The sequence below is a fragment of the Varroa jacobsoni genome, unplaced genomic scaffold (genome assembly GCF_002532875.2).
Source record: "Varroa jacobsoni isolate VJ856 unplaced genomic scaffold, vjacob_1.0 scaffold_621, whole genome shotgun sequence".
NCBI classification, from domain to species: domain Eukaryota; kingdom Metazoa; phylum Arthropoda; class Arachnida; order Mesostigmata; family Varroidae; genus Varroa; species Varroa jacobsoni.
Genome location: NW_019213523.1, coordinates 460,441 through 486,838, shown reverse-complemented (window position 1 = coordinate 486,838; position 26,398 = coordinate 460,441). Strand labels below are relative to the sequence as shown.

Genomic DNA, 26,398 nt, shown 5'->3' with positions numbered 1-26,398 from the left:
CGAACCTATGTAAAGTATAGCATATCTTGCGTGTGCGTCAGTTCAGTATGTTGGTGCTCTGATCCGGCTGCTGCTGGCATTGTTGCGCTTTTCTTTGCCGCTATCCGTTGTGTAATGCGGCTTGCGAAAAGACAATGACGATTCCATTTTCATTGTCGGTGCTTTGGTTGTTTTACGTTTTCGTACTTAACGATCGGTGTCTATTGCGGTTGTACTCGCTGGCCTACGCGTTGTTCGTCCGATCCAGACTGCGTACTTGCGATCCGGAGCTGGCTTGTCACTCGTCACAACAACGTTGATTAACGTTGCTCCTGACTGACTCCTCGCCACCCAGTCACTTTCTGCTGCCGTCGATTTCTTCATTTGCTTTTATCTTCTTCCCGCTCTATATTAACTACAACATAGTCTTTTCCTCCGGTGGGTCGGGTTTGGCCAAAGCCCCAGCCAGCCCGAAACACTCACCGATGTTCAGATTCGAATGGAGTTGACTCTGGAAAGTAGAAAACTGTGCGGAACGGCAACCGTAAAGTCCTGGAGCTATGCAGAAACATCTGAATCAGGAGGAAAGACAAGCAACGAGGTAATGGATCCATTAACGGCCGGTTCGTTGCTCGGCTATTCATGTGTGTGTATAGATATATATGTATATATGGAACTTGCAGCTCCTCCTAGCTTTGCTGGTGGAGTCTTGCTCCTTTCAGCTGTAGCAATACCGCTTGATGCAGAAGCAGTCACAGCTTTTTTGCTTAGTAGTCACTTTTTTACCTTCTGCTATATTGTTTCCTGCTGTCTATCTGTTTTGTGGTGGTCAGAGGCAGCGGCACTAGTGAAGGTGGTTTCAGTAACAGCGGCTGTGGTGTAAACATGAGTCGTATTAGTGGCCTATATCAACGAGGAATTGTAGGAGCGGTATTTCGGTAGGTGATGGTACAAATGTTGATGACGAGACTTCTGCAATAGTTAGAGAACAAACGGTGACACCAGCGCGCAGCGCGCTCGGACCACAGCAAGAACCTAGAAAGCCGATTCATAGGGCAACTACGCCCGCTGTTGTTGGCTCTTCTGCCGCCGCCACCGCTGGTGTTGTTAATCGCGTTGTCGCCAGCGTCGTTGTGACTGTTCTCCGATGGTTTCTGACTCTATCCCTGTTGCCGTTGGGTCAGTCCATTCATTCACTCTTTCACACATTCACAATCAGTCATGTGTCATGGCATCTGGTAACGTTGGTCGCGCGCACTGCGTTTGCCTTTTGTGCAGAAACGGTTACTGTATCTCTCCTTCGTTTGTATTATTAAGCCACTGTGTGTATTCCTGTCTTTCAGTATGTCTGTATGGCTGGGTAGTTGACTTCGTACTCCCTCCGTTGACTCGTAGCTAGGTGCGAAAGAGCTTTCGTTTCGGTCACCATTAATTCTCTGTGGCTTTGTTGTCGTTCGCCCGCCTGATCTTTTTGGCTACACCGTCAGCATTCTCCGTCCGTGCATTGTTTTGCTGTAACGCTCTGTCATTTGGTCATTATAATTTCCTATACCACGGGCTACGATAACGCTACACGTAGTTGAATGGCAATAAGAGTGGTCCGACTTCTGCACACTTCCGTAATTTGTTCTTATTATTCGATAAAAGCTAGCCGACATTTCGTTGATCAGTGCAGAATTGTCACCTGTTAAAGTGCCCAGTAAACCATAAACAAACGAAGAACTTTTACAGATGTAAAGACTAGCTTTAGGGTTAACATTAGGGCTTTAGGGTTTTGATTTGACTTCAAAGTATAGAAATTTGGGATATATTTGATATATTTAATTGTATCAATGGTGAAAGCTCATATGGATTACTTTGCAATCATTCCCTGAACATATCCTAAATTCATCGAGAATTACAATTGAAACTATTTTGCGGTTATGTCTATGGAACTTTTTACCTAAGCGCAACGTACTTCGTTTGCATGAACAGGGTACACTGTTTCTTATTTACTACGTTAATTACTAATTGCATTTTTTTATCAGAGCATCAACTTGGCTAAGGAAAGCTCTCGTGCTTTCGCGTATCCGCACGCTGTTCGCAGATTTTATTTAGGGCTCCATTATTAACACTTTATATGGGCCACTGTTTAATACCTTCTTTGGGTGCTTTCCAGTGTCACCAAGGAAACTGAAGAGGAAAATTCGCGTATGAAGTCACTGTGCCATTCAAAATCCTTCGGTCGAAGGTGGTGTTTAGAAAAACTGTCAGTGTTCATGTAATTACCCTGACCTCTGCCGCACCACTCATTTCATTCTGAAAAATTTGTTCGGTGAATGTGAGAAATAACTTGTCGTCGGCAGTATGTGCCCATGGAGTGTTACGTAAAAATGTAACCAGGTGACATCTCAAAGAGGGACACAATATAGAACTGTTCGAGGTTAGCAGCGTACATTTGGCTATAGCGTTTTGCTGTTTGCTTACGGACGCAAATGCCTAGAACTTATCTCTGAGAGCTTTCCTCAAAAATTGGTTGTAAGAATTAGGATAATTATACAGCAAGGTAGAAACGCACGGCTTATTTAAAGAACTGCAGTTCTGGTAACGTTTAAATTCTTAGAAAAAAAAAAAGTAACACTAAAAAAAAGTGTTACAATGCGCAAAATACTATAATTATCGTTTCAAAATAATATCGCCATAGTTATTAGTAACACATTAGTTCAGACAAAGTATTTACATCTTTGTTCTCAAATAATATAGTTTGAATCTTAGTTACAGGTTTGAGTTGTGATAGAACCTCACGAATGAGAGGATTCTACATTGACGGTAAGTGGCAAGCGAGAATATGTCACTGGAGCCTTGCTAGCGCAACAGTTAAAGCGGCTGATAGCGGCAATAGGTAACGAAAAGCCTCTGACGAAATGACATGTTTAGGTTGACATGGATAGGACGAGACGTAGACTGTACATTCTGTCAAAGAGAACAGTCTGTCTGTGGCAAAGGGATCATCCACAGAGACTTTGCGGATCTTGCCAAACATTGCCCTCGGAGCGTCTGTACGATTTGAGCCCAACGGTATTTTCTCATAAAGAAATTCCATAACACAGCACAGATAGTAACAATATCTTATAAATAATAAGAAGGCCTTTACGTCAATCCTGCAGAATCCCGTCGAAGCTGCAACAATAGCAGAACACTTCAGCGCTCTAGCCGTTAAGCGGCCTGTTATTTCAACGTTGGTAGCGAAAAATGCATGCCAGTACAATCAATTGAGACCTAAAACGACCGAAAAAATAATCAATTAGGAATATTGGGCGGCAGCTAACAGCTCAAGTACGTTCCCTTTTATTCTTAAATGGAAGAACACCTTTGGCATATTTCAGTCCAGTCCTTTCCAGTAGGAAAAAAGCCAATGTCAATGGATGAGTTGATAATACTGGCAAGAAGGGGCGCTCTTCAGTATTCCGCTTGTCCGGGGCATCAGCGTACTTCAAGAACCATTTCGAGCGAACTAACATAATTTAGCTCCAACGACGTTAATCTGCCCAATCGATGGTTTCTCCATCCGAGCGTCGGCTTGAATATCACAGGAAATGACAGTAGCTCAGTTAACGGTTGCGAAGTGTCCTTTAAGCTTATCATCTGGATTCTGGAGGTCCAGAGTCGAGGTCGAGCACGCATGGGAGAACCACTCTGGATTCTTCTCTAACACAAGATTCATAGCCCGGAGGTACATCGTAAATCGGCGCTTGTAAAACGTATTCCTAGCAAGCCGCACATCCATTCTCTATCTCTGGAGACGACTGTAATAAGTTGTCGTAGATTGCAGCGTGCGCACCCGATAACGCCCTCTGTACGACTATTTGATATTGTGCCTAACCGCCGTAACTCAGCTGAGAATTTAAATATGCTACAAGCTGCACCCTCTACTTCAACCATATAAAAATATAACAATGTTAATCGCAGATTACTTCAAAAGTCAAGTCAGCGTCATGTTTGATTGGGATGGTTTTCCTATTTTTCGTCTGCTTTTAAGCTGTCAAATATTGCTTCAGAAGGCTGGCTTTTAGGACGATACGAAGTATGTTTGCTTATACAGATTACCATGTATTCCTAAGTTGAGCAGCTAGCCCTATTTACTGCGTTATCACATGGACGCGGTCACCGGGATATCGAGAATTTCGCGTAGATCCATAACCTTCTTTGTATGCTCAAATGTGCACGTCCATACATTAATCACACTGAATCTGGCTTCTAGCCTTGTATAAGGCTTTATTGTAAAGATCTTACCTTGTAGGGGCGAAAAGTTTACCTAAAAACGTTTACTTGACGATGTTGTTTTATCTCTTTTACCAGGTGAAGTAGTTAAGGTGGTCACTTTGCACTTTTAACAGTCTTTTCACGAAATTCGAACTCATTAATTATTTAATTTTTTCGCTATGTCCTCACAGGACATGTGATCATTCGTCACTAGAATTGAAGCTTGCTGTTCGATCACCATTTTCGCTAGTTTCTTCGCTCGGATTCTCTTGAGCGTTACATAATTCCATTGGCATTAATTCGCCGATTGTGCCATCATTTCCTTTTTCTTCACTGGCTTTTGTAAGAATCCTAGTTACTAGTATAGCATTGCTACAAGTAGTTATCTTGAGACGCCGTCGCCCCCGTGGGTACTGACTCACGTCTGATATGGAACAACGAGTGAAGAGCGCGTGATCCAGATCAGCTGAAAAAGCAGCCGTTTATGGCGCAGTGAAACCTTGAGCGGGAAAGAAGTTTCAAAACTAGTTAGGCAAGCTACTAAATTAAACGATAGTGTGATGACGCTGTTATGTCGTGCAGACATGTGTGTCAGGCAAAACCAAGCGCACACAATTTCCAACTTCAAAACGTATATATATAAAACTTATATATATAAGGTGTATATATACAGCACTTCGAGAGCAGTTAGATGCGCCGATATATCAGAACTGACTACACGGGCAACGATGGCTAAATTCAGCCCTAGGACTTGATAATAAACCACAATTTTTACTGAAATAGGAAACTCACGATCACCACGTTTGAGGCTTTAAATAAGAAAAATTGTTATGTTAAAATATTGTCAAAATAAGCGTGTGTTATCGAAGTGACAGCAGGTGAAATGTGCTTCCTAGCTTGAACATCATTGCTATAGTTACTGAAGTCTTTATACAATCTTACTGGCATTGTGTTTTCGTGCTACACTTGCGTGCTCTTATAGTTTCCATAGTTTTATGAATAATTCTTTTTTTCTTTTTATAAGGGAGTTAAGAACGAATGCATTATGTAGACCAAACTTCACGGTCAAGATATTTACCTGACCCTGTAGAACTCTTACCCACTAAACCGTGGTTTACCACTTGGTAATTTTGAGCCTTGGTTCGGATATTGCTTCGAGACCTTGCTTCGGTTAATGTAATTCTAGTTAGCCACGTTTCGATTCATCCTCTTGTGAGGTTTCCTTCCACGTTAGACGAGCTGAATCGCAAGCGGACTCTATCCCCTACTCTTTCACTGGACCCCAACTCTGCAAGAGCGCGATGCTTTCGTCTACCTCGCTCCTGTACTTCGGCCTCGCTATCGAGCGTTCTTTTCCTGCATCATTCGCTCTACAAAACACTCGTTCTCGCGCTTTTTAAGCTTTAACGATAAAGTATCAGACATCGCTTAAAACAATCTACCTGTTTAAAGGTCCCATACAATGCTGTTACAGTGAACACCACTGCCACTATTCGTTAACCATTCTTATTATGTTCTATGGTATCGACTGACTTATTACGGTCGATTCCCTAAGATATTCGCACTCTCCTTAAGCGTCGTCTGCCTGCCATAAACTTAAAAAACGGATTGAATCTCGACAGTCAATGTATAAATCTTTACGATGGCCGAGTAGTAACGTATCTGCATACAATACTAAATTTAAGAAGATTTAAGTACCGGGTTCGAATGCTGGAATAGATACGTTTGTGTTGTGTTGAGCTAAGTGACTAATATAATTTCAGTCATTAAACTTAAAGCTTTCGGACTTCAGCGTCAGTAGATTCTAGACATGCTTCGTAGAGTTTTTCCGGACTCACCCGTCGTTATCCAAAATTTATACGTCTTGAGAAAAGAGCAATTATTATCGCGATCCTATACGCAGCGAGCACTACCTGTAGCATATGTACAGCGGTGAATTTAAATTCGGCCTTAACAGATCCCTGTCTGTATTACAAGCGTGTCATCTATTTCACGTATTGGGCGAGTGTCTATGCCTCACTCTCACTAGACGTGACTATTCGACCACGCCCTTCGTCTCTTTATCTCGCTCCGTTTCCAAATCTTATTTCATAATTTATAACATAATAAAAAAAAGCCTCTTACATTCGACTATGGATATTCTCTCACTAAAAGAGATCTCAGAATTAAATGGTCGGAAGCTTTCGTATTATTTTTGCGTAGTATAATAGATTTTAAGCACACGTCTGTGCGTATAGCTAGTCAAAGGACCAGCTTTGATATGAGAAACTTGTTAAAGGGCTCGCGACCCTCTCTCTCTCTCCCTCTCTCTCTCTCTCTCTCTCTCTCGCTCTCAAACACGTAACTAAAGCATCGTAAAATCCGTCGTTGTCAATCGAATTCATTACAGAGACCTTTTCAGTACAGTCAATTTTACCTACATAATTGAAATATTTTTGTATTATTTTTGGGCTTAATAATTCGAACGAAAGATTTTTACCTTCGCCACGACGCGGCAGCAAATCTTGTCCGTAAACGGTTCCAACCGGGACTAAATAACTATATATCTGCTTAGAAAAATTAAATCACCCAAAAATTATAATTGTTAATCGAATGATAATCTTATTGTTACTGTATAAGGTAATAATCCTGGAAAATTACCACCGGATAAGTAAAAAATTATTACTATTAAATAAAATAATTAAAGATGTATATATATTAGAACATTTTACCATAATTTTTTTTATTAATACACGTATTACTTTAGAATATAATTCATGACCTTATTTTTCGAAATAACGAAAAAGTTAACTCTTCTATGGCAGACCTCTAAGTAATTTCTTTTTAAATGTTAAAACGTTCAAAAAAGTAAAAAAAAATATAGCTAATCTTTTCCAGTTAAAAACCATCATGCAAGTAATCGTCAAGTATCACCCACGTATATCTCGTGCTGCATTGATCTAAAGTTACTCGAAATGTATTTGATTATTACCGTATATACAAGTACCCAAAAAATGTCATTTGACGAATCAAAACATTTGAATAATATTTACACCATGTAAGGGGCAACACTTTGTGGTAGTGTATGCTAGATGTACTCCATTTTACCGCGTTAAAGGTAGCGTTTCAATTACATCTATCGCTCTACCGCAAGTGAGTTGAGGCGTTCTAGATTAAGAAGCCATGTTTTGCTTTTATTGGTCATCTTTAAAGTTTTCGTTACAGTTGCACGTGCTTTTAAAATTGTACATTTAGCTGATAGGGAGCGTACGGAAACAATACTCTATTTACTTTCGTGATAACAGAGACTCGTTATTCGGTTTAAGGTAATGGGCCTGGGTTTAAGGACCTTCTGTGTGATTTTCAACCCTTTTTTAACGTTTCTAAACATTCTTAAAAGACCACATCAGTAGCAAGAGGGCACGTGACCTGGTTTTTAGCTATATAATTAAAGAGCGCTAAAATAAAAGATTGATTAAAATTTTCTTATTGTCAATAAGGATGAATTCCAACACCAACCGATTTGATTCACGATCCTTTAGTGATACCAAATCAGCTCATGATCAGCTAAGTACTCAATGTAAGTAATGTTTCTATTATATTTTGTCTGTCGAAAACGCATAGTTTGGAACTTATTCAAAATTTCATGTTTGCTAAATAGCCCCGGACAAGCTATTTATTCGTATTGGCAATAAGCTGCGTAGATGATCTAAATTAGCAAGCTAAATCTCAAGTTATGGTAACTTACACTTCGGTATATAATATTGCTCTTATATTTGGTTGCTGAAACATGTCGCTTAACTCCGCTTCGGTCTGTATTGGCCAGCTTTTAATTTTTGTGAAAATTCAATTTCAAATTTAATAAATACGATTCAATTATAGTCTTACAAGACATTTCGAGTTGCTCTAGATAGCTGGAATCTGTGTGGCAAACAAAGTGCGACAAAAAAGCCGCCTTTTTAGCGTTCAATGAATACAGTGGGCGTATGTAACTACTTCTAGCCGAGGCTGTGTTATCGTTCCAAGTATATTGCTAGATGCCAATAACTTGAAAATTGCAAGTTGTTGGCTGTGTGGAGTCGCAGTCTTTGATCATCGGCTGATATGTACGTACGTAAAGAATGAAGTTTGTGCGCGCATGTGCTTCATTCGGATGAAGAAGTATGCATGTTTATATGGACAATTAGCGGCAGACAGCGGTCACCGCATCAACAAGCAGACGATACGCCCGATTGTAAAGACATTACGCATAACAAAGAACTTATCTTTTCAGGTCATTTCTCGAAAATGGTAATTTTGAAAAGTTCGTATTCAGCACTGTTACAGTATTTTTTTTTTTCTAGCTAATGTTTAAAGCAGAAACGCTAGTGACGTTAAGACATTCGGAGAAAATAGACGACATATAGCAGGTTTTGTAGATATAGTCGTACAATGCATACAGTTTTGGCAAGCCAAAGATAGAAATGCTTCTAGCCAGTAGTTTAGCTAGGTATAAACATTTGCCGAATTTGAAGCTGACTCTTGTCGTTGTTTCATGTCGACTTGCTGCGACTTACGGAGAAGCGGGCTATCTGTTTTAACTCACGCGACATCTTTGCGAATGAGATGTTGTGTGTTCTGCTTGTTGGTCGTCTATCTTCGTATACCGCGGATGATTCTAGATACTCACGATACATCATCATACGATTGTATTAGAAGGCCACGACAAATTTCGAAGTAAAATCATCCCCTGTATGACCGCCTATTACATTAAAGATTATTACTATTTACGTGCCTATATGTATATTGGCCTCGTAACCTTCAAATTTCGGTTTTATTTCTTTTTCTTTGTGTCGTTGCAGGCCTACAAGGCGCTAGTGCACTACAAATGGCTTCTTGGGCAGCGATTCACGATCCATACGATTGGCGGCCTTTCAACGAAAACGCCAGCAACGAAGATAACATTGATGATTTAGTATTGGTATCTACTGAGGCAGTCGTGGGAAGCGCTATTGCTATTACCGTTACCGGTGCCACAGTATCGTGAATTAAACAAAAAAAAAAACTGCAGCACGAGTTACCGCGTACCAGTGCCATGCTCCTGGTAGCGCCAACAGTCGCTAACTCCGCATGGCAAAATGCCACGAAGATAATAATGATCATTATCACCGAAGGCTGTAGTCTCACGAGAAACGATCGCAACGACTATTACTGCAAGATTGTCTGCTGCACCTGCTGCGTGCCTGCAGTGCCTACGGTGTCGGTGGCCGTACCGGTGCAAGGAAAAAGCGAATATATACCAACAGCACAGCGGTAGAGACTGCGAAGACTAAACTCTTCATTAGCAGCGCTTATTTGAACAACGTCTTTATGCTAGGCCCATAGCGATCATGCGTTTGGGCTAAACAGCCAAGGAAAACCGGCTGAGAAGTTACGCAAGATCTCGATCGTCTATCCCTCGGTCTCAAAGCGGCTCAAGGCTGTATGATATATTTCTACTCAACTGGCCTACTTGGTAGTTTCCCGAGTGATTAGTCTTCATTGTACGTGCCGCATTTTCATGGTAGGCCGAATTGTGGTGGACGATGCAGCCGTTGCTGTCTGTCTGCCTTCTTGACCATCTAGTAAAATAGAAGGTAGCCCATATAGGTCAATAATCCTACTGTGATTGGTGATTGAATGTGAGGCATTGTCAGTGGGGACTTCTAACGACGATAAACCAAACGGCAGGCGTTGGCACCTCGGCAGGGTCTGGCGGAACCAGCCCTGGGGGAAGCCAACCATACTCTGCTCGAATGGCGCATAGGGAAAGGGTTCATTCGGTGGATGCGCTGCTTGACGAGACTGCCGCCGTGACACAAAAGGGGGGAGCTGGTAACGGACAGCTCCACCATAGGCAGTCAACACCTTCGACGCAGGTTGGAGGTGGTGGGCAGCTGCCAGCACAGCACTCGCCCCGTACTTCATCGTCGTCGACGCATCGACATAACAACCTACAACATGTAAAGAGTTTGGACGTTTTTTTTATTACGCGTTGCTCATGTAGTCGGTAAACATTTTCTACGCATATTAGTTTCTAGACTGCGACTTCAGCTTCGATTAAAATAGGTGGCAATGGCAGTTGATGTAACGCCAGCTGGGATTGACAGTAGTTCGGTCGAAAATTAAAATTCATCGCAAGTCTGTCTCCAAGATAAGCGTTATTGTTTTGGGCAATTCTCGGCTTTCTACCGGGCAAAAATACCAGGTCCGAGTCCAATCATGTTTACTATTTGACCGCAAAGGTTCTCTCACTGCCTTAAAAAGCTCTTGTCGCTTCTAAAAGGTTAGCCACGTCCCCCGATTCTCCAGCAACTTCAGAAAGCAAAAATGACACGGTGCAAGCCGTAGTCGTATCACGTGAACAGCTTGAACTGACCTTTTAACCAAGTTTAATTAACATTATCGAATAGCTGAAAAGTTTCGTTTTATCAGAACGTTCTTATCTGTCACGTACACGTACAGATTTGATAAACGATACACGGAGTGGAAATTATCAGATACTTTAGTTAAAAATATGCAAGTAGGTACAAGTAGGTAAAAGTTAAAAGTCATTAGTTAAATTACTTATATATATGATTTCACGCATATGATTATGTCTGTTAGACCAGTAACTATGTGATAATTACTTTGAATTGCTGAGCTGTATAGGGATACCTTGTTAACAACACGTGATCGCATCTGCTAAAATAAGACAAATCTATTTTGGGAGAAAACTTCGTGGCTAGCTAAATATTATCTAGCCTATAGGGAATAGTATTTATATCTTCTTGAAAACAGCAGAGGCACGAGTTCTCGAGACTTTGCCAGAGCGAAAAAAGAAGGCGTTCAGAAAATACTGGAGTTGTGCGCCGTAATTCTCGCCACATACATCAAACATACGCATTTTATCGAAACGTTGTTGAGGGACAAATTCTGGTCATCAGTGCACTGCATTGGGGAACTTACATAGGGGTCTCTTAAAAAGGTTAAATAAGTGTGGTTGTTATTTAATATTGTGGCATTGACTATTTAATCGCTCGAAATGATCACCGTCACTACTTACGTATAGTCTGCTCGTAACATTTCCATTGGTCTACCATAAAATTTATGCTGTAGCCTTTTATCTCGTAGCGGAATGTCAGCCTCTGCGCCGCAATCCTGTCTGTTCAGCAACAGAGTCTAACGGTCTTATGCTTGTACAGCCGCGTTGACTCTGGTTCGACATCCACACACAGTGCTACGGATGCTGTCATGGACTCTGGACGACCTCTAATGCATTAGAACAAGCCTTTCTCTCCCTCTCTCTCTCTCTCACTCTCATCATAGGTGGCGCCAGATTAAATGCACTATGAAGTGGTTTTTATGTAGCGTATTGAACCTATACTATTCCTGTCGGACTAGTATTCCGGACGGGTCTAGCATCCTGTTAATGGCCGTGAGAGTTGACTTATTTCTACGAAGGCCATATTGTGCGCCTGAAAAGTCTATTAGCCTCTACTTAGCTGCTCGAGCTTATTATTGATAAAGTGCCTCATGATTTAGCCAGCCATGATAAAGAAGACAACGCCTCTACATAATTTTATTCATTTTATCCAAGCTTACCTAAGGCAGTCAGTCGAAACAAAAAATGTATCTACGCCTTAACGATTAGCGATCGTAGACTCGCCTAGAGCCGAGTCTTTCTAGAAAAGGTGCATTTATTTTAAAATGGTACGACATATAAGCGTCATTTTACAGGTATTTTCGTATCTTAAAAACAAGAATTTCAGAATGAGAGTGAATCTTTGACCCTCGCCTAACAAGGCGGGCTCTTTAGGATCTTTGTCGTCGTCGTCGTCGTCATCGGACCCTCACATGAGAAACTAGCAACGATTGTTTGTTTTTATGCAACACAGTAAATGACCCATGAAGCTTTTTAAAATATATCAGAGGAAGCTCGCAAAGCGAAAGCAGATCAATAACTGTAATAACATATATATATCTATTACTGTAAATGGCTAAAAACTATCTGCATTAATTAAGATGTCCTAGTAATGACTGTTGAAGGTCGTAGATTCCTTTATAAAAATAGTAATAGTAACTGTTCTTATGTTGCAGTCATAATATAAATGTGATATATTTGTCGTTGAAGCAGTTACACAATAATGCTTTTTTAATCAGAATATAAATAGACAACACACATCATAAACAGGGGATGACGGAGGGATCAAATCTAGCGTACGAAGTCTCGGGTAGATTTTTTAGTTAGTTATTATATTAGTGATACTTTTTAATAGTTTCTTTGTGAGAAATTGATTCGCGTCTTGAAAAAACTTATCTTCCTAATGTATCCAAGTGAAGAACCATGACATGCATCATCTCGTTGAATTGATTTGCATCGAGCACATAAGCACAGCTATAGAGATTTTTCCGTCTAATTTAATTTCACTCATGTGGTTGGGGGGTTCTTGAGCTTCTTCGCAGAGAAATAGCTTAGTGATTGCGTGTACCAATTTTTCCCAACTACATATTTCATATGGTAAATACATTTTTTCCCGATTTATTTCAATCGGTCAGGTTTAAGTTTCAATTCAATGAATGAAGTAAGTTCATATGTATAATAGATTTAAGGTAGGTCAATATTGCCTACAGCTTGTCTGCTGGTGCCCTCGTAATGACAGTTATTCTGCCTGGAGATAATATAATGGAACCGTTCTCAAATGCGATTGATGCCAGTGGGCTAGATTCACGGGATGGCGGGCAGGCTGTTGCAGGAAAAGAAGATCACCGTTTGATGGCCGTGTTTACGGTCTCCAACAACACTGCTGAAATATTACAGTTAAAGAGACGATTTCACGTTTCTAGTTAATTCTCCGACACCAAAAAAAAAACAAAAGACGAAAATTGGTTTCTATTCCCTTAGTTTGTGCAAGCCGACTTACGGGTCTAATATGAATACGTGTCTATTCGCGGTAAATTCGATTAGACAAGTTAAAGGACCAGATATAGTTTCATGTTTATATTTTCGATTACTTGCGAGACACTCTTGTACCAAACGGTCGTATCGTGAAGTACTAAATTGAGTGTTGTTGTTACCCCGAAAACTATGTGATCTGCTGGCACGGTCCCATCCGTTTTACTCGTATAGACTTTTAAGAGACCACTGTTACTAATTTAACCACTGGTACAGATCACGATCTACAGATCATTTCCACATATTATATAGGCTTATGAACGTTGCAAAATTAGCTCTGATTATTATTTTAATAGAAATACATGTCACCAATCTTGCAATCATTTGCTAAATAAGAGTCAAATAGAAAAAAAATTTATTTTTATCTAAGAGGTGAAATTATTATTGGCTAATGTTTAAATTAACGATTGAAATATCTCAGATTTTTCATATGTATACAGGATCTTGTTATGAAAAGTTCCACCTGTTCACTAACCTACGATTATTCAGATGCCCTTAGTCCTAATTTTTTTTTTAGATAATTGCAATTTTTACTTCGAAATATCGTAGTGATACCTTGGTGCTTTGGCGCATGCGTTAGACTTTTGTTTGAACTAGCTCAACGATGACCTTTCAGGATGTCTTTTAACATTATCTTAGGACAGATTTATTTCTGCAATGACTTGGACGTTTTGTGATTGCAGTACTCAATGGAGTATCCGCCAGGCAGCGGAACTGGCGTGGGTGGATCGCTAGGATCAGGAGGAGTTTCAGTCGGATCTGCGGGCCACCCGTTATTGCTTAAATCGAATCGTTCATCCCGTTCATCAGACACCTCATCGGCATATTCAGGATCAGACACAATGCATTCGATTCAGAGTTCTCTCGATGATCCAGAGTTCGGAGTGGGCTCAGGTTCAACAGGGATTCCTCCGGAAAGCACAGCTGATTCAGATGATGATGAAGATCTAGACGCACAGCATATGGAGGTAAGAGTCTTGTGCCCCATTTTACCCATCAGTTAATCACTTCAGCTGACCATCAACTGCACACGCCTTTCTCATGCTACGTTCGTTTATCGCTTTTTATTATTGGCATGCAAAATGTAAAGGTATGAGTTGCATCACTTACCCATAGGTCCTTGTTTATATATTGAGTATTATTATTATCGTCGTCACAGTAAGGCTCCTGTTTAACAAACGATAATGAAATAGGTTAGTGAACGTCTGATGTGAGAAAGGTTACTCCTATATTTCAGAGTGGAGATCTTCTATAACGGTGCGACACTTCACAACACTATTTTATTTGCAAAACTCCCCTATACTCTTTTATATCTGGGACTGATTAGCGAGATATTTAGCACGCGCATTGCAATCGACCATGAAAAACCAGAAAATTCGACTGGTTTGCAAATATGAGTCCAGCCTTGGAACACAGCAGCGCAAAGAGCTTGTGGTATAAACCTTGTATTCGATGAAGGGCCTATTGGAAGCAATGCGAGCCGTTAGTTCTGCAAAAGAAACCCGATAATACGTTTGCAAAAAGATCCTATGTAGAAACGTGTAATGAAGCGTTGAAGCTGATGGCTCTGGTATATCTGATAGTACCATATTTATGGACCTGGGGTGAGTTAGCAGAGAAAAATAATTGGATAAATGAGTGTCGCATGATTTGAGCGGGAGTCAAAAGCGGACAAGTAAAAAAAGTATGCTTTCTTGTTTCTATTGCATCACAACAGAAACCTGTTGTTGCATTGAATAGCGACATATTGATTTTCGACGATAATCGTATGGTTTACGCCGGTGGGCAGATGTGAGGTATCATCCTGAAAAAATGTACAGCTGCAACAGGCCATGTATTTCGCTTTGTGGTCTTTTCTTTGCGACTGCGGCTGAATTTAGATAATCGGGGAAAAGGGTTACATGGGGTACGTAACATTATTGAACCAAAATGGTAGAAATGGAAGATTTATAGACTCAACATACTCGCCACACATTACACTCGTAGGTTACCGCTGTTATTTGTTAATAGGAAACTTATTCAAATCTCAGTGTAATGTCAGAATTGCTTATCGAGATTTCAGGGTCTCTCACAGCCCAGAGGGCCGAAGATCGTAGACTAACGACTAAAAATAATTTTGCCTGTGAAAAAGTTCAAAAAAGATTGATCTCGCATATATATATATATATATATATATGATGAATGATTGTTCTATTTTAACCGAATCCTAAGTATCAGCGTCCTTGTAATAAAAATCTTTATATTATACTAACCATCAGTTCTGTTGTCAGCTTGCAGTTTGTAGGTGTTGAATCAGCTACGAGTACATGAATAGCATCATTGACGTGTGTAATTAAATAAACATGGTACAATGTTATTCGAAAAACGGACTTGATTACATGTAAATTATTTTATAGCAAGCTATTCAATGGTCAGTTAAAGCGGTCTATGCAAACAGAGCTGTTTGAACAAAGATCGTCGCATTAATCCCTAACACAACATGTTTTGGACACATGTTTGTGTCCGTTCGTATAAGAGTAAACACTTACTTTCTGCGTACGTGACCGCAGGGTTCGTTCAGTTTATGTGGCACATTTCGGCAACGGCTATTGCTGGCACAAACCATTCATATGAACACACGCAAAATCAGACCAAAATTGCTAACAATACAAGGCCCCAAAACGGCCAAAAACCCAAAATAGATTACTGAGGCTTATCTGCACGACCTCATTGGCAACAGATATTCCCCTCTCGAAAACGGCGCTTAATTATTGTATCCACAAAAAAAACAGGTGTTTGAAAAGTGTCTCGATGAATTTTCAGGTCCTCTACATTTAGACGTCATAGAGAATCTTTCGGTTTACCTTACGCAAAGCTATTTCGGATTCTTCGAACATCGCATCAAAACTAACGATAACGCACACTGTCAATTTTGGACAAACAATAATTTTTGAAAGTATGCCTTGCGTAAAAACATTCAGAAAACGACGTGCTGTTTTTTCACACCTAGAAAAAAGAACAAGTTTTTTTTAGTGCCAAGGACAACGAATGAGCGCATTTCCGTTAGGACAAAGAGCCAGCCAAGTTGGTCCGAATTTAAATGCCCCACCCTGCATTTATTTATCCCAATTTAAATTTAACTGAATCGCTTGTATTTCCGCACATTCACATGAAAAGGGCAAAATTTTTAGGATCTTGAGATTGAATGAGACTGTATATTAACATTCTGCGAAACCTATCAATGGGCCTGCACTGGGCTCTGTGTAGAACAGTAAAATCAAGCGTACAGACACCCTGCGAATGGCTACGGAAATCAATAACACGTGGTTCAAGCGTTTGGACGACGGATTTTTTTGAAGACAATACTTAATAACATATGACAGCGATTACGGACGAGAACGTAGAACGAACGAAACACGTCGAGCTTGTCAAGTGCCATGTCATAAAAGGACTCGATTGGCTCATGTCAGGCCATTATGACCGACCGTTTAAGCGTATGTGTTGAAACACCGAAATGTCCAGCAGATGAACATCCATGGACAGAAAAACTATTTGGCACTTCTAAAAGAGTCAGACTTTATTAAGCGGAGGCGTACGACTACAATGAAAAGTCAGAGATGCAACCTTCTGGGTACTGGTGCAAAAATGAAACCCGACTAAAGAAAATCGCGGAAAATCTTTCATTATGAGTTAATGACTTTTAACTCCACATTCACTAGAAGTATTATTAAAAAATAGGCCAAAGCTGTCGGCAATAACGGCGCGCCACTTTAGCCGCGTAGCAAATTTTTTTTTTTGAAAAATTTGAGAAGAAACTTGGTGCGTATGTTGCACGAACCCTCGCGTTGGCCGGTCCTGGCACCCTGCCACCTGTTCCTATTCTCAAAAGTAAAGAACAGTTTTAAAAGAAAGTACAGAAATTCAAAGATAATTGCTCATTCAGCTGAGGGCTGTTCGGACGATCAAATTCAAGCCATGTTTAGGAGACTGAAAAAAATGATGGCATAAGTGCATGGACTAGTTCGAAGAGAACAACTTGAATTACACGACTAAAGTAATATTTGTCAATCTGAAACAAACAAGAAATTATACATATATTTACCGTTGCAGTTACGATCGCGGACAATAAATAGCTAGTCTCAACACCATTAGCATGTAAAAGCCTTAGTCGCTAGCGGACAAGTTGTCAGTCTTCAACTAATGGCCTTGTCCTATATATATATATATATATATATATATATATATATATATATATATATACATGTATATAAACAATTAATGGCTGCCGATTTTAACGCAATTGAAAAGGTGACTGGTCGGGAGGCGCCGCAGCAAAAACGTTAAACCATTAGAGTTTCGAAAGACTCACCTGTACGGGGAATACTATAGCGGGGAATACTGTAGGTCGACATTGTAGTGAAAGTGTGTCAAGTGCTTAAAGCTATTCTGAATGAAAAAAATTCACCGTACGATACAAAACCTTGAGGATCGATCAATGCGATAGAGTACGAGTGCATTAGGTATTTGCTTTTACGAAAAGTATGAAAAAAAGAAATTAAACAGCTATAAAGTATAGGGCTAGTGGGGTCACTATACAATTTGTGCTAGTTTTTTTCGTCTGTGAGTTTCCCCATCGTATGCTCCATTTACCCCAGCCTAAAAACAAATCGACCTAAATCCAAAATGTCAATTCTTCCATCAATTAATGTTAATGGTAGATGTAGATGTTTTCCTGAAGAGACGTCGTTTGGGTGACTCGCATTGATTAGTGCTAGACGATCATCTACACCTGGTGACACGAAATACAATGCAATAAATAGTGCAATATGGCTGGCTTGTCTGATCTAGTATACCTGCAACACAAAAGTAATACCTAAAAACTTAATTTCAGGTGGCATTGCGGTTGATTTTCAATTGGTTAAGCGACATTCATACATACCGTAGTAGTTGAATGGTAGAGACACGACCGGAAAATCATCGTCAAAATTGTACTTTGTATCTATTTCAAAGCGCTAAAATAAAGCTATACGTGAAAATAATGATTGTGAAGAAAAGTCAGCGTACACTCACTACACCTGTACATGACAAAGCAAGAAGATGTCAAGCTGTAGCAGAAATCTTGTAACTTCCGCAATAGAACACGGGAAATTTGAATCCATACGCCATGCGCGCGCATTTTAGTCAACATCTGCTAAATTAAACGAACAATTGCTCGAAACAGCGTTGTATAAAACGGAGTATTATTGTTGTTGAGTGTTCGAACGGGGCATACTTTGATTTCATTTCCATGTACAACGATGGTTAGGTGAGCCTCCCGTCCTGGGTTTCGTCAATTCCCTACGAACAATAGGAAGAACAACGCCAAAGTCGCAGAATGTATTCAGCGGTATTCACTGCACAATCACGATACGACAGTGGCTGTCGCTGCTGCTGCTGCTGCACAAGAATTATTCTCTAACCTATCATTTGCTAAATTTTTCTATTCTTCATCTGTATTTTAGTGTTTGACTGTTCGTGACACGTATCGCGAGTGTTTGGAGAAGGATCCTAATGAGCGAGCCGAAGAAGACATCGAAACATTATTAGAGTTCATGCAACATCTTCCAGCTTTCGCCAATATGACGCTGAGCGTTCGGCGCGAACTCTGCGCAGTTATGGTATTTGCTGTCGTTGAGAAAGCGGGAACAGTGGTGATGAATGATGGGGAAGAGTTAGACTCGTGGAGTGTCATCGTAAACGGAATGGTCGAAGTCCAACTGCCCGATGGTAGCGTGCACGATCTATATCTGGGTGATAGGTAAGAAAACTAGCAAAAATATACCCAATATCATAAAAGATCCGGAATAAAATGATAGCTTTCGGTTAGGCAGCGATCAGCTACAGATGCCTGTATTTATAGCTCGCTGATAGTTTTCGATTGGTAACTGGCAATCAAATTCGTGATGTCGTCGCGTGACACCCTCGCTCGCGCATTTGCGTTACTGCTACATTAATAGAGCTATTGCTTGATGTTATACCGGTCAGTTGGGGAAGCCCAGATACAACTCTGTGCATTCAACGAAAAAGGACTCAACTGCAGGACAAATGCACGAAGATAGATAGTGCAGACTTATGCCGTTCATATGTTGACTTACGTGCACGTCTAGACAATTCAAGACTCTGTTTGACGAGGAGGAGAGGGCGAAGCAGTGATCGATGCTCGACAATCGGCTGTTGGCAGCTGTGCGTCGATGCGCGCTGCTGACATTTTAACAGTGCGATGTTATACTTTCGATTTTGGCGACAAAAATTGCAAAGTAATAGAAAAAGAGAAAAGAAAAAAAGAAATCAACTACCACGGATGTTTGAAGATTGAGTGATCTTCATATATCCTTTGTGAGTTCGCAATGTTGTGGTGAATAACATTGATCCATCTACGAATCATATAACGTGCATAAGTTGTGATTAAGGCAAGAAATACAAGTATGTTTCTGTGTGCTATTTAGTCAATGTTTGTACAGCATTAACAAAATCAATCAACTCATTCGACTTATAAGATCCATCTAGTCATATCGAAATGAGTAGCGTGTTGGGATGTCTATAAAAATAGGACTGCTATATCCTTCGAGCATACGCACGTGCTTAATGTTTTGCTTCAGTTTCGGCATCACTCCTACGATGGAAAAGATGCATCATGTGGGCACTATGCGAACGAAAATGGACGACTGTCAATTCGTCTGTATCGCTCAATCCGAATACTACCGAATTTTGCATCAAGGTGAGGAGAATACACGAAAGCTCGAGGAGAACGGAAGAGTCGTTCTTGTTACGGAACATCGAGTGCTTGATGGAGGCACTCGTCGAGGACACGTAGTGATAAGAGGTTGGTATTCGTCTAATTCTAACTGCTCTCATTTAGAAGTTTCTACATTGACGACATTTAGGCGAAACAGCATCAATGCCAGTGGCTGCGTACAAAAGACGACGTTTCAGTGAGACACCAACATAAAGTACGGCATAGCCGTATAGGGTGCTAATGTTAAGGGAGCATAGACACGCTTCTAAGAATAGTTATTCAACTGCCGATTTCTTCAACGATGTTTTTTTTGTTTACCCCAAAATAGTCTCCACAGCCCCTTATAACAGATTTGTGTCTCCGATATTCAGGCTGAGTTAGGTCCCGTTACTTGCCCCGGGCAATAATATCGCACGCGTACTGCGTTCAAGAAAGTAGTTTGAATAGGGTAACGTTAGAGTTTTGGCTAACATTCAAAATGGATTTGAGACCCTAAGAAAACATGTATATGAGCTTTGGATTAAATACATGTTATTCCAACGGACGTTTTGATGTAATCTTCAGGTACACCGGAACGATTATTAGCGCAACTGCTCGACGAGAATGTGTTAGACCCTGGTTATATTGAGGATTTCTTACTTACCTATCGAACATTCGTTGACAGTCCGGCCGAAATCACACGACAAATGCTTGACTGGTTTCAAGATGATAAGCTTCGCGATCGGGTCACACGCGTCGTACTACTCTGGGTCAATAATCATTTTACCGATTTTGAGACTGATCCCGATATGATGGAATTTCTTGAGGTAAATATCGCTCTCACACCGCGTAGTACAACAAAAGCTAAGCCATACAAATAGAACATTGCTATGTAGAAAAATATCTTAATTGTCGTCTTGGTCGCTATAGGATTAACGACATCCGTGAGCGTTATTCGTCTGAATTCACTAGCGGAAGTTTAAGCTAGATGGAGCATCAAAGACGGCTGGATGCTGTCTTGTGTCTTACATGTAAATCTTCAAATACCAACAAATCATGGCACTTAAATATCCAGCTGGCGTCGCGATCTCGCCTTGAGTTATTTTTCGAAGTGAACATCTGGTTTGTTGTAAATATTATACGTCAAAGTGATTCCTTTTTTTTTTTTTATAATAGATGCAACGGTATAGTGGAGGTTACCGTAACGTCGCAGTAATTGGCTTTGCGCTACGGCCGAGATACAAATAAACGACTGAGCGAATAGTTCTTGGCGTTCCACGCTGGCGAAGCTAGATCTTGTATAATGCGTTCATCCACGTTTGGGTCATTAAAGGAGTGTGTTTGGACTAAAGGGAAATGGCGAAAGTAGGACATTCCTTGGGTGCCTCGAACCGGTAATGGACAGGTGCCGAAAGCTCCCATTAGAAATGATGACACAGGCGTTCGATTTGTCTCAAAGCCTGCGTATAGCCAGGGGGCCAGTGATGCGTAAATGTATCAGCCAGCGGTAAGATGAATCACCTAGGCCTCAATACTGTGTTCTGTTGTGCTTGCGCCCTATTGCAGGATTTCGAACATATGCTTGAGGAGTGCAAAAAAAATTCGGAAACGCAATTGCTCAACATCGCGTGCGCTGCCAAAGCAAGAACACGTAGCATAACGTTGGCTCGGCCAAACCGTGAAGAGCCGCTTCAGTTCCAGATGGTTGGTGGTTACGAAACGGGGTTTGAGGTGTTCATCGCAAAAGTCGAACGAGGTTCAAAGGCTTATGAAGTTGGGCTGAAACGGGGTGACCAAATCCTTGAAGTCAACGGCCAGAGTTTTGCAAATATTTCGCACATGAAAGCCCTTGAACTGTTTAAGAAGAGTACTCACTTGCAGATCTCTGTCCGATCCAATCTAATGGGCCTCAAAGAGATGACGACCAATCCGAATCGAGCTCGCATGCGCCAACATCGAAAATCACTTGTCTCTGATCGGGGTCTGTTATCCAATAATAATAATAATAATAACAACAACAATAACAACAACAACAACAACAATAACAACTCGATCAGCCACAGTACAAGCACTACCAGTAGTAATAACCATAGTAACAGTGGTAGCGCTCAGCACAACAATAATAATAATCCAATGAAGTTAAGTGAGATGTATGATTTGATGTACGATAAATGCGTCGACCCCCAGCATTGTTCAGGGCTTTCAGACAAGTCTGCGGATGGATCGTCATCTAAAAAAATGTTCATGACACTGGGTACGTAGCCAATGGTAATATATATATATATATATATATATCTGCTTACTATTAATAAAGGGTAAAAATTCATCAAAACAATTCTGCTCAGCTTGACCCTTATGCAAATTGTATTCCCCACGTGTATTATTTCTTTATATAAAATGATTTCTGTTCTTTATGTCTGGGTGGTTGACAGGAAAACCGACGAAATTAAAAAAAGCTTTGGCGAAAATCATCTCAAAGAATGCCTCGATTGATGCGTCATCGGCTCACTCTAGTGATGATTCTCTTTTTAATGGGACAGCATCATACAGCAGTGGAGGTGGTCACCGAAGCGGTTCATTATATCACAGCCACTCGAACCCGGACCTCTCTTCGAATGTAATCTATTGTGACTCGGCAAGCAGCGACCAAATTTCTCGGGCGCCAGACTTCCCTGAGCACGTACTCAAGGTTTACCGCGCTGATCAAACCTCTAAGTTTCTTGTCGTCCACGCTGAGACAACCGCTCGAGAAGTTGTTATGCTTACTTTAAGGGAATTCGGTATCACTGATTCTAGTTCACTGTATTCCCTTTGTGAAGTGACTGTGGGCGAAGGAGGGTTAGTGAAACAGAGACGCCTTCCAGAGCAAATGCAAAATCTAGCTGATCGAATGGAACTTCGCAGTCGATACTATCTCAAAAACAATAATAGCCAGGAAGCGCTGGTACCTGATAATCTAGCTGGCGAACTCCTCCGTGAAAGTCAAGTCTCATTCCTACAATTAAATAGCGGGGAGGTCGCAATTCAGCTAACGCTGGAGGATTTCAAGATCTTTCGACAAATCGAACCAACTGAATATGTGGACGATCTGTTTGAGGTAACTCTTAGTCGATACGGAGCACCAATGTTATCGAAGTTTGCGGAACTGGTCAATCGTGAAATGTTTTGGGTTGTAACTCAAGTCGTTTCCGAGCCAACAGTTATGCGGCGAATGCGAACAATCAAACAATTTATAAAGCTGGCGCGACACTTCCGTGAATATAAAAACTTCAACTCAATGTTTGCCATCCTTAGTGGCTTAGGTCATGGTGCCGTAGCGCGCCTGAAAGGTACCTGGGACAAGCTGCCTACAAAATATCATAAAATCTTTCAAGACATGCAGGAAATTATGGACCCTTCACGTAACATGTGTCGTTACCGTACTCTAGTGACGCGATTACACCCGCCACTTATCCCATTCTACCCGGTCGTTCGAAAAGATCTCACCTTTATTCACTATGGCAATGACACGCTGGTCGATAATTTGGTTAACTTCGAAAAACTTCGCATGGTCTCGAAGGAAGTGCGCTCTTTAATGAATATGTGTTCCCAGCCTTATGTTTTTCCTTCAAGTAGTTTGCTCTCACAGCAACAACAATCGCTGGAATCGTCGGTTTCTGCGTCTGCGGTCGCCTTGGCCCTTGGCGGAAGTTCCGGAACCTCAGGGGGGCCCAGACACAGGCCTTCGCGCAAGAAGTCGTCTGCCGGTCCGAACCCGAAAAAAATGTTTGAGGAGGCCCAGATGGTTCGTCGGGTAAAGGCGTACTTTTCCGGGTTGAAGGTTATCACCGACGAAGATGAATTGCACAGACTTAGTCTAAATTGTGAGCCTCTGCAGGGTCAACCGGGTGTTAGTACTCCCGTAAGCCAAGGAAGCGTAAACTCACGTGATAGTGGGTCTGGTGGATCCGCCCCAACACATCCTCGTAGACGTCATCCGTCGCCCACACTTAGTACAACGTCATCAACTTCCTTAGCAAGCTCAGCCTCCGAAGGAAAGAAAACTCTTGGGCCGAAGTTTGGTACCGATTCGCCTCAGGCGATGCGAAAACTGCTTGCACTTTCTGAAGGTGTTCCAAAGGTTTGTATTGTATATTTGTATTTACTAATCTCGTATACTTGTGTTGTTGATAATGAATTTCCTGGCTTTTGACGATACTTCATTTGTCCGTTTTCATTGTTCCATTTTTATTGGTTATGTTAGCAAGCGGCTCATTAATTAAATGCTTTTTTTAATTGTTAGGTTCGATCAACTAGTGCACGCAGTACGAGTGTAGCATCAGCTACTTCAATGTCCCACAGTCCGTCAGCAATGCGCAAGGGCAGCGCTGAAAGTAGCCTGCCATTTCAGATTCGTGGGGGTAGTGACTCGCTCGCGCATAAAGGTACCGCCGCCCTTGGACTTGCCATCGGCATGGGTATTGGGATGGGAGTGCATTCTGTACAAAGCGCAGGCCAGCCTCATCACCATCTTCATCATCATCATCATCATGGAGGAAGCACAAGTAGTAGCGCCGGCGTTGGAAGTGTTCACAATAACCTTCACCTCTCGCCGGAGAGTTCCAGCGTCACTAGTCTACGCAGGGATCACGCTTCTGGTAGGTGCTTCTCGCCAGAATGAAGTTTTCCAAATTGTCAGAGACATACATCCGTCGCATTAGAGTAACTTACTAGACTTGTTCTAGCCATACTAATGCGTTCCTTTGCACTCTTTACACATTATGTGCTTTTGTTTGTCATCTGCATTGTAACTTTGCAGTCTGTTCGATGAGTTCGATTGACAGCGGGGTTGGGCCTAGCTCATGTTCATCAACGAACTCACATCTCGGTAAGTAACAAAGTTCGCCCTTCTAAACTACCGAGCATTTTTAATAACAGCTATTACTTGTGTAGATTAACTAGCACAAGCAACGACCCAACTGTAACTTCTGAACAATGATAAATCATTTGATGATAGAATAAGCACACGCTAAGATGCACATTCTGGTAGGTATTCCAATATCGATGGGCCACGAACGAATGTTATCTGATAGTAACATGGTATCAAAACCCTGGTTAAGGCCTACTGTGACCTAGCCGCTTAATGATAGGTGTTGGTCTTTGTGCTCTGTATTGCCTACCAAAGCTACACATCAACCTTTTCTAACCCCCCCCCCCCCCAAATATATATTAACGGATTTAACCCATATTTATTAATGGTTTGTTCTTCACGAATCTATCGACTTGAAGCACGATTATTCTAGATAGAGCAAGATGTTTCGAGGCCTGTTTTAATTGCAAGCTTTATTATGGGTGACAGAAAGCCTGGAATGTAAATCATAGACAAAAATGGGGTTATTTGGATCAATAATCATGTTAATAGTCGCATAAATGTTGTGACAAACTTTTCTCGTTTTGATGTGATTCTTCTACTGCTCGTCATAATTAGGTGACGATGAGGAAAGACGAAATCACGACGATAAACTAACAAACACTGTTATTATTTGGTGTATTATCGTTGTTACTGTTCTTTTTTTTTGTGCCGTTTTCTACTATACGCTCGGGTGTTTGTGACGACGTTTTGGCGTTTGTGGTCGTTCGCACGTCTGTTCGTTCTTTCGTCGTTGTCCCCTGTCTGTCCGTTCATCCGTCTGCCGGTTGTTGTTGTTGTTGTTGTTGTTACTGTTGTACCGCCCCGGGGGTCCACGCTTCTCACTATGGCGTTCTTGTCTCTTCAAACGACGATATCTCTTCGTTGTCTGTCTTTTTGTTTGGGATCTGACCACTTTTTGTCGACCCAACTCAAATGCAACCCGTTTCTTTATGTGCTTTCTGTTCTCCGTTGCCGCTATTGATACTCTTGTTCCTATTGAAACTCGTCTTGATTTTGTTAATATATAAATTACTTTTTCTCATATCTTGTTGCCGCTGCTACTACTGTGTCCTGCGTACCAATGTGGTTTCTGTTCAAACATGATCTCAACATAATCTCTGGGCCAAAACAGATACGTTGGGCACGGATTGTATTCAACAACAACAGCAACAACAACATGCCGCAACAATCTCTGCCACTAGTGCAACAGTATTCAGCCATCATCTGGCGGGTGGTAAAGGAGGCAGCGGTCTATCTGAGAGTATGGTTCGTCAGCATTCACCGTTACATCATCTCCCACATCATCATGGAGATGGCTTGAGCGGGTATCAAACGCTGGGTCACCACCACAATCCGGCACGTTTCTTTGGGGTGACAGCTGGTGGAGGTTGTATGAGCGACGGTTTGACTAGTACCAGCGGAGGCTACCGAGTTCCCCCGTTCCCGCACGCGATCGCCGTTCTACCACCCCTCCCCCCACCGCATCATACGAGCTTAGTTTCTGTCAGGCAGCAGCAGCAGCAGCAGCAGCACCAGCAGCAAACTTTGAAAGGCGGCAGTGCCAGCAATCGCCACCAGCTACAACAGAAGCATGTGACGTCGGGGGTGAATACAACAGGTA

At 41.4% G+C, this 26,398-nt stretch overlaps 1 protein-coding gene and 1 long non-coding RNA gene across 27 annotated transcripts in view; one reads left to right on the top strand and one right to left on the bottom strand.

The window, feature by feature from the left end:
* Nucleotides 1–26,398, top strand: part of PDZ-GEF (PDZ domain-containing guanine nucleotide exchange factor) — a 56,320-nt gene that overhangs the window by 22,945 nt on the left and 6,977 nt on the right. For 4 of the 14 annotated variants that reach the window (XM_086968916.1, XM_022835942.2, XM_022835941.2 and 1 more), the window contains exons 2-11: nt 9,042–10,181; nt 13,837–14,121; nt 18,634–18,929; nt 19,771–19,994; nt 20,472–20,713; nt 21,453–22,140; nt 22,319–24,006; nt 24,169–24,523; nt 24,685–24,753; nt 25,910–26,395. In XM_086968916.1, the coding sequence (XP_086825042.1) occupies nt 9,975–10,181; nt 13,837–14,121; nt 18,634–18,929; nt 19,771–19,994; nt 20,472–20,713; nt 21,453–22,140; nt 22,319–24,006; nt 24,169–24,523; nt 24,685–24,753; nt 25,910–26,395 (4,540 nt within the window). In that variant the 5' untranslated portion in view covers nt 9,042–9,974. Of the gene's footprint in view, nt 1–9,041; nt 10,182–13,000; nt 13,526–13,836; nt 14,122–18,633; nt 18,930–19,382; nt 19,995–20,471; nt 20,714–21,452; nt 22,141–22,318; nt 24,007–24,168; nt 24,524–24,684; nt 24,754–25,353; nt 25,414–25,909; nt 26,396–26,398 lie in introns of those variants that run through there. The other 10 variants (XM_022835952.2, XM_022835950.2, XM_022835947.2 and 7 more) reach the window with 7 other exon arrangements.
* On the bottom strand, nt 11,738–20,642 carry LOC111262014 (uncharacterized). Of its 13 annotated transcripts, XR_015311779.1 has the most exons (4): nt 20,551–20,610; nt 18,405–18,469; nt 14,264–14,320; nt 14,004–14,100 (listed from the first exon to the last, which is right to left on the bottom strand). It is a non-coding gene; the product is annotated as an uncharacterized LOC111262014 (long non-coding RNA). The 13 variants fall into 13 exon arrangements; XR_015311782.1 differs by lacking the exons at nt 14,004–14,100; nt 18,405–18,469 and adding an exon at nt 11,738–13,004 and having other exon boundaries at nt 20,551–20,642; XR_015311783.1 differs by lacking the exons at nt 14,004–14,100; nt 18,405–18,469; nt 20,551–20,610 and adding exons at nt 11,738–13,004; nt 18,072–18,188.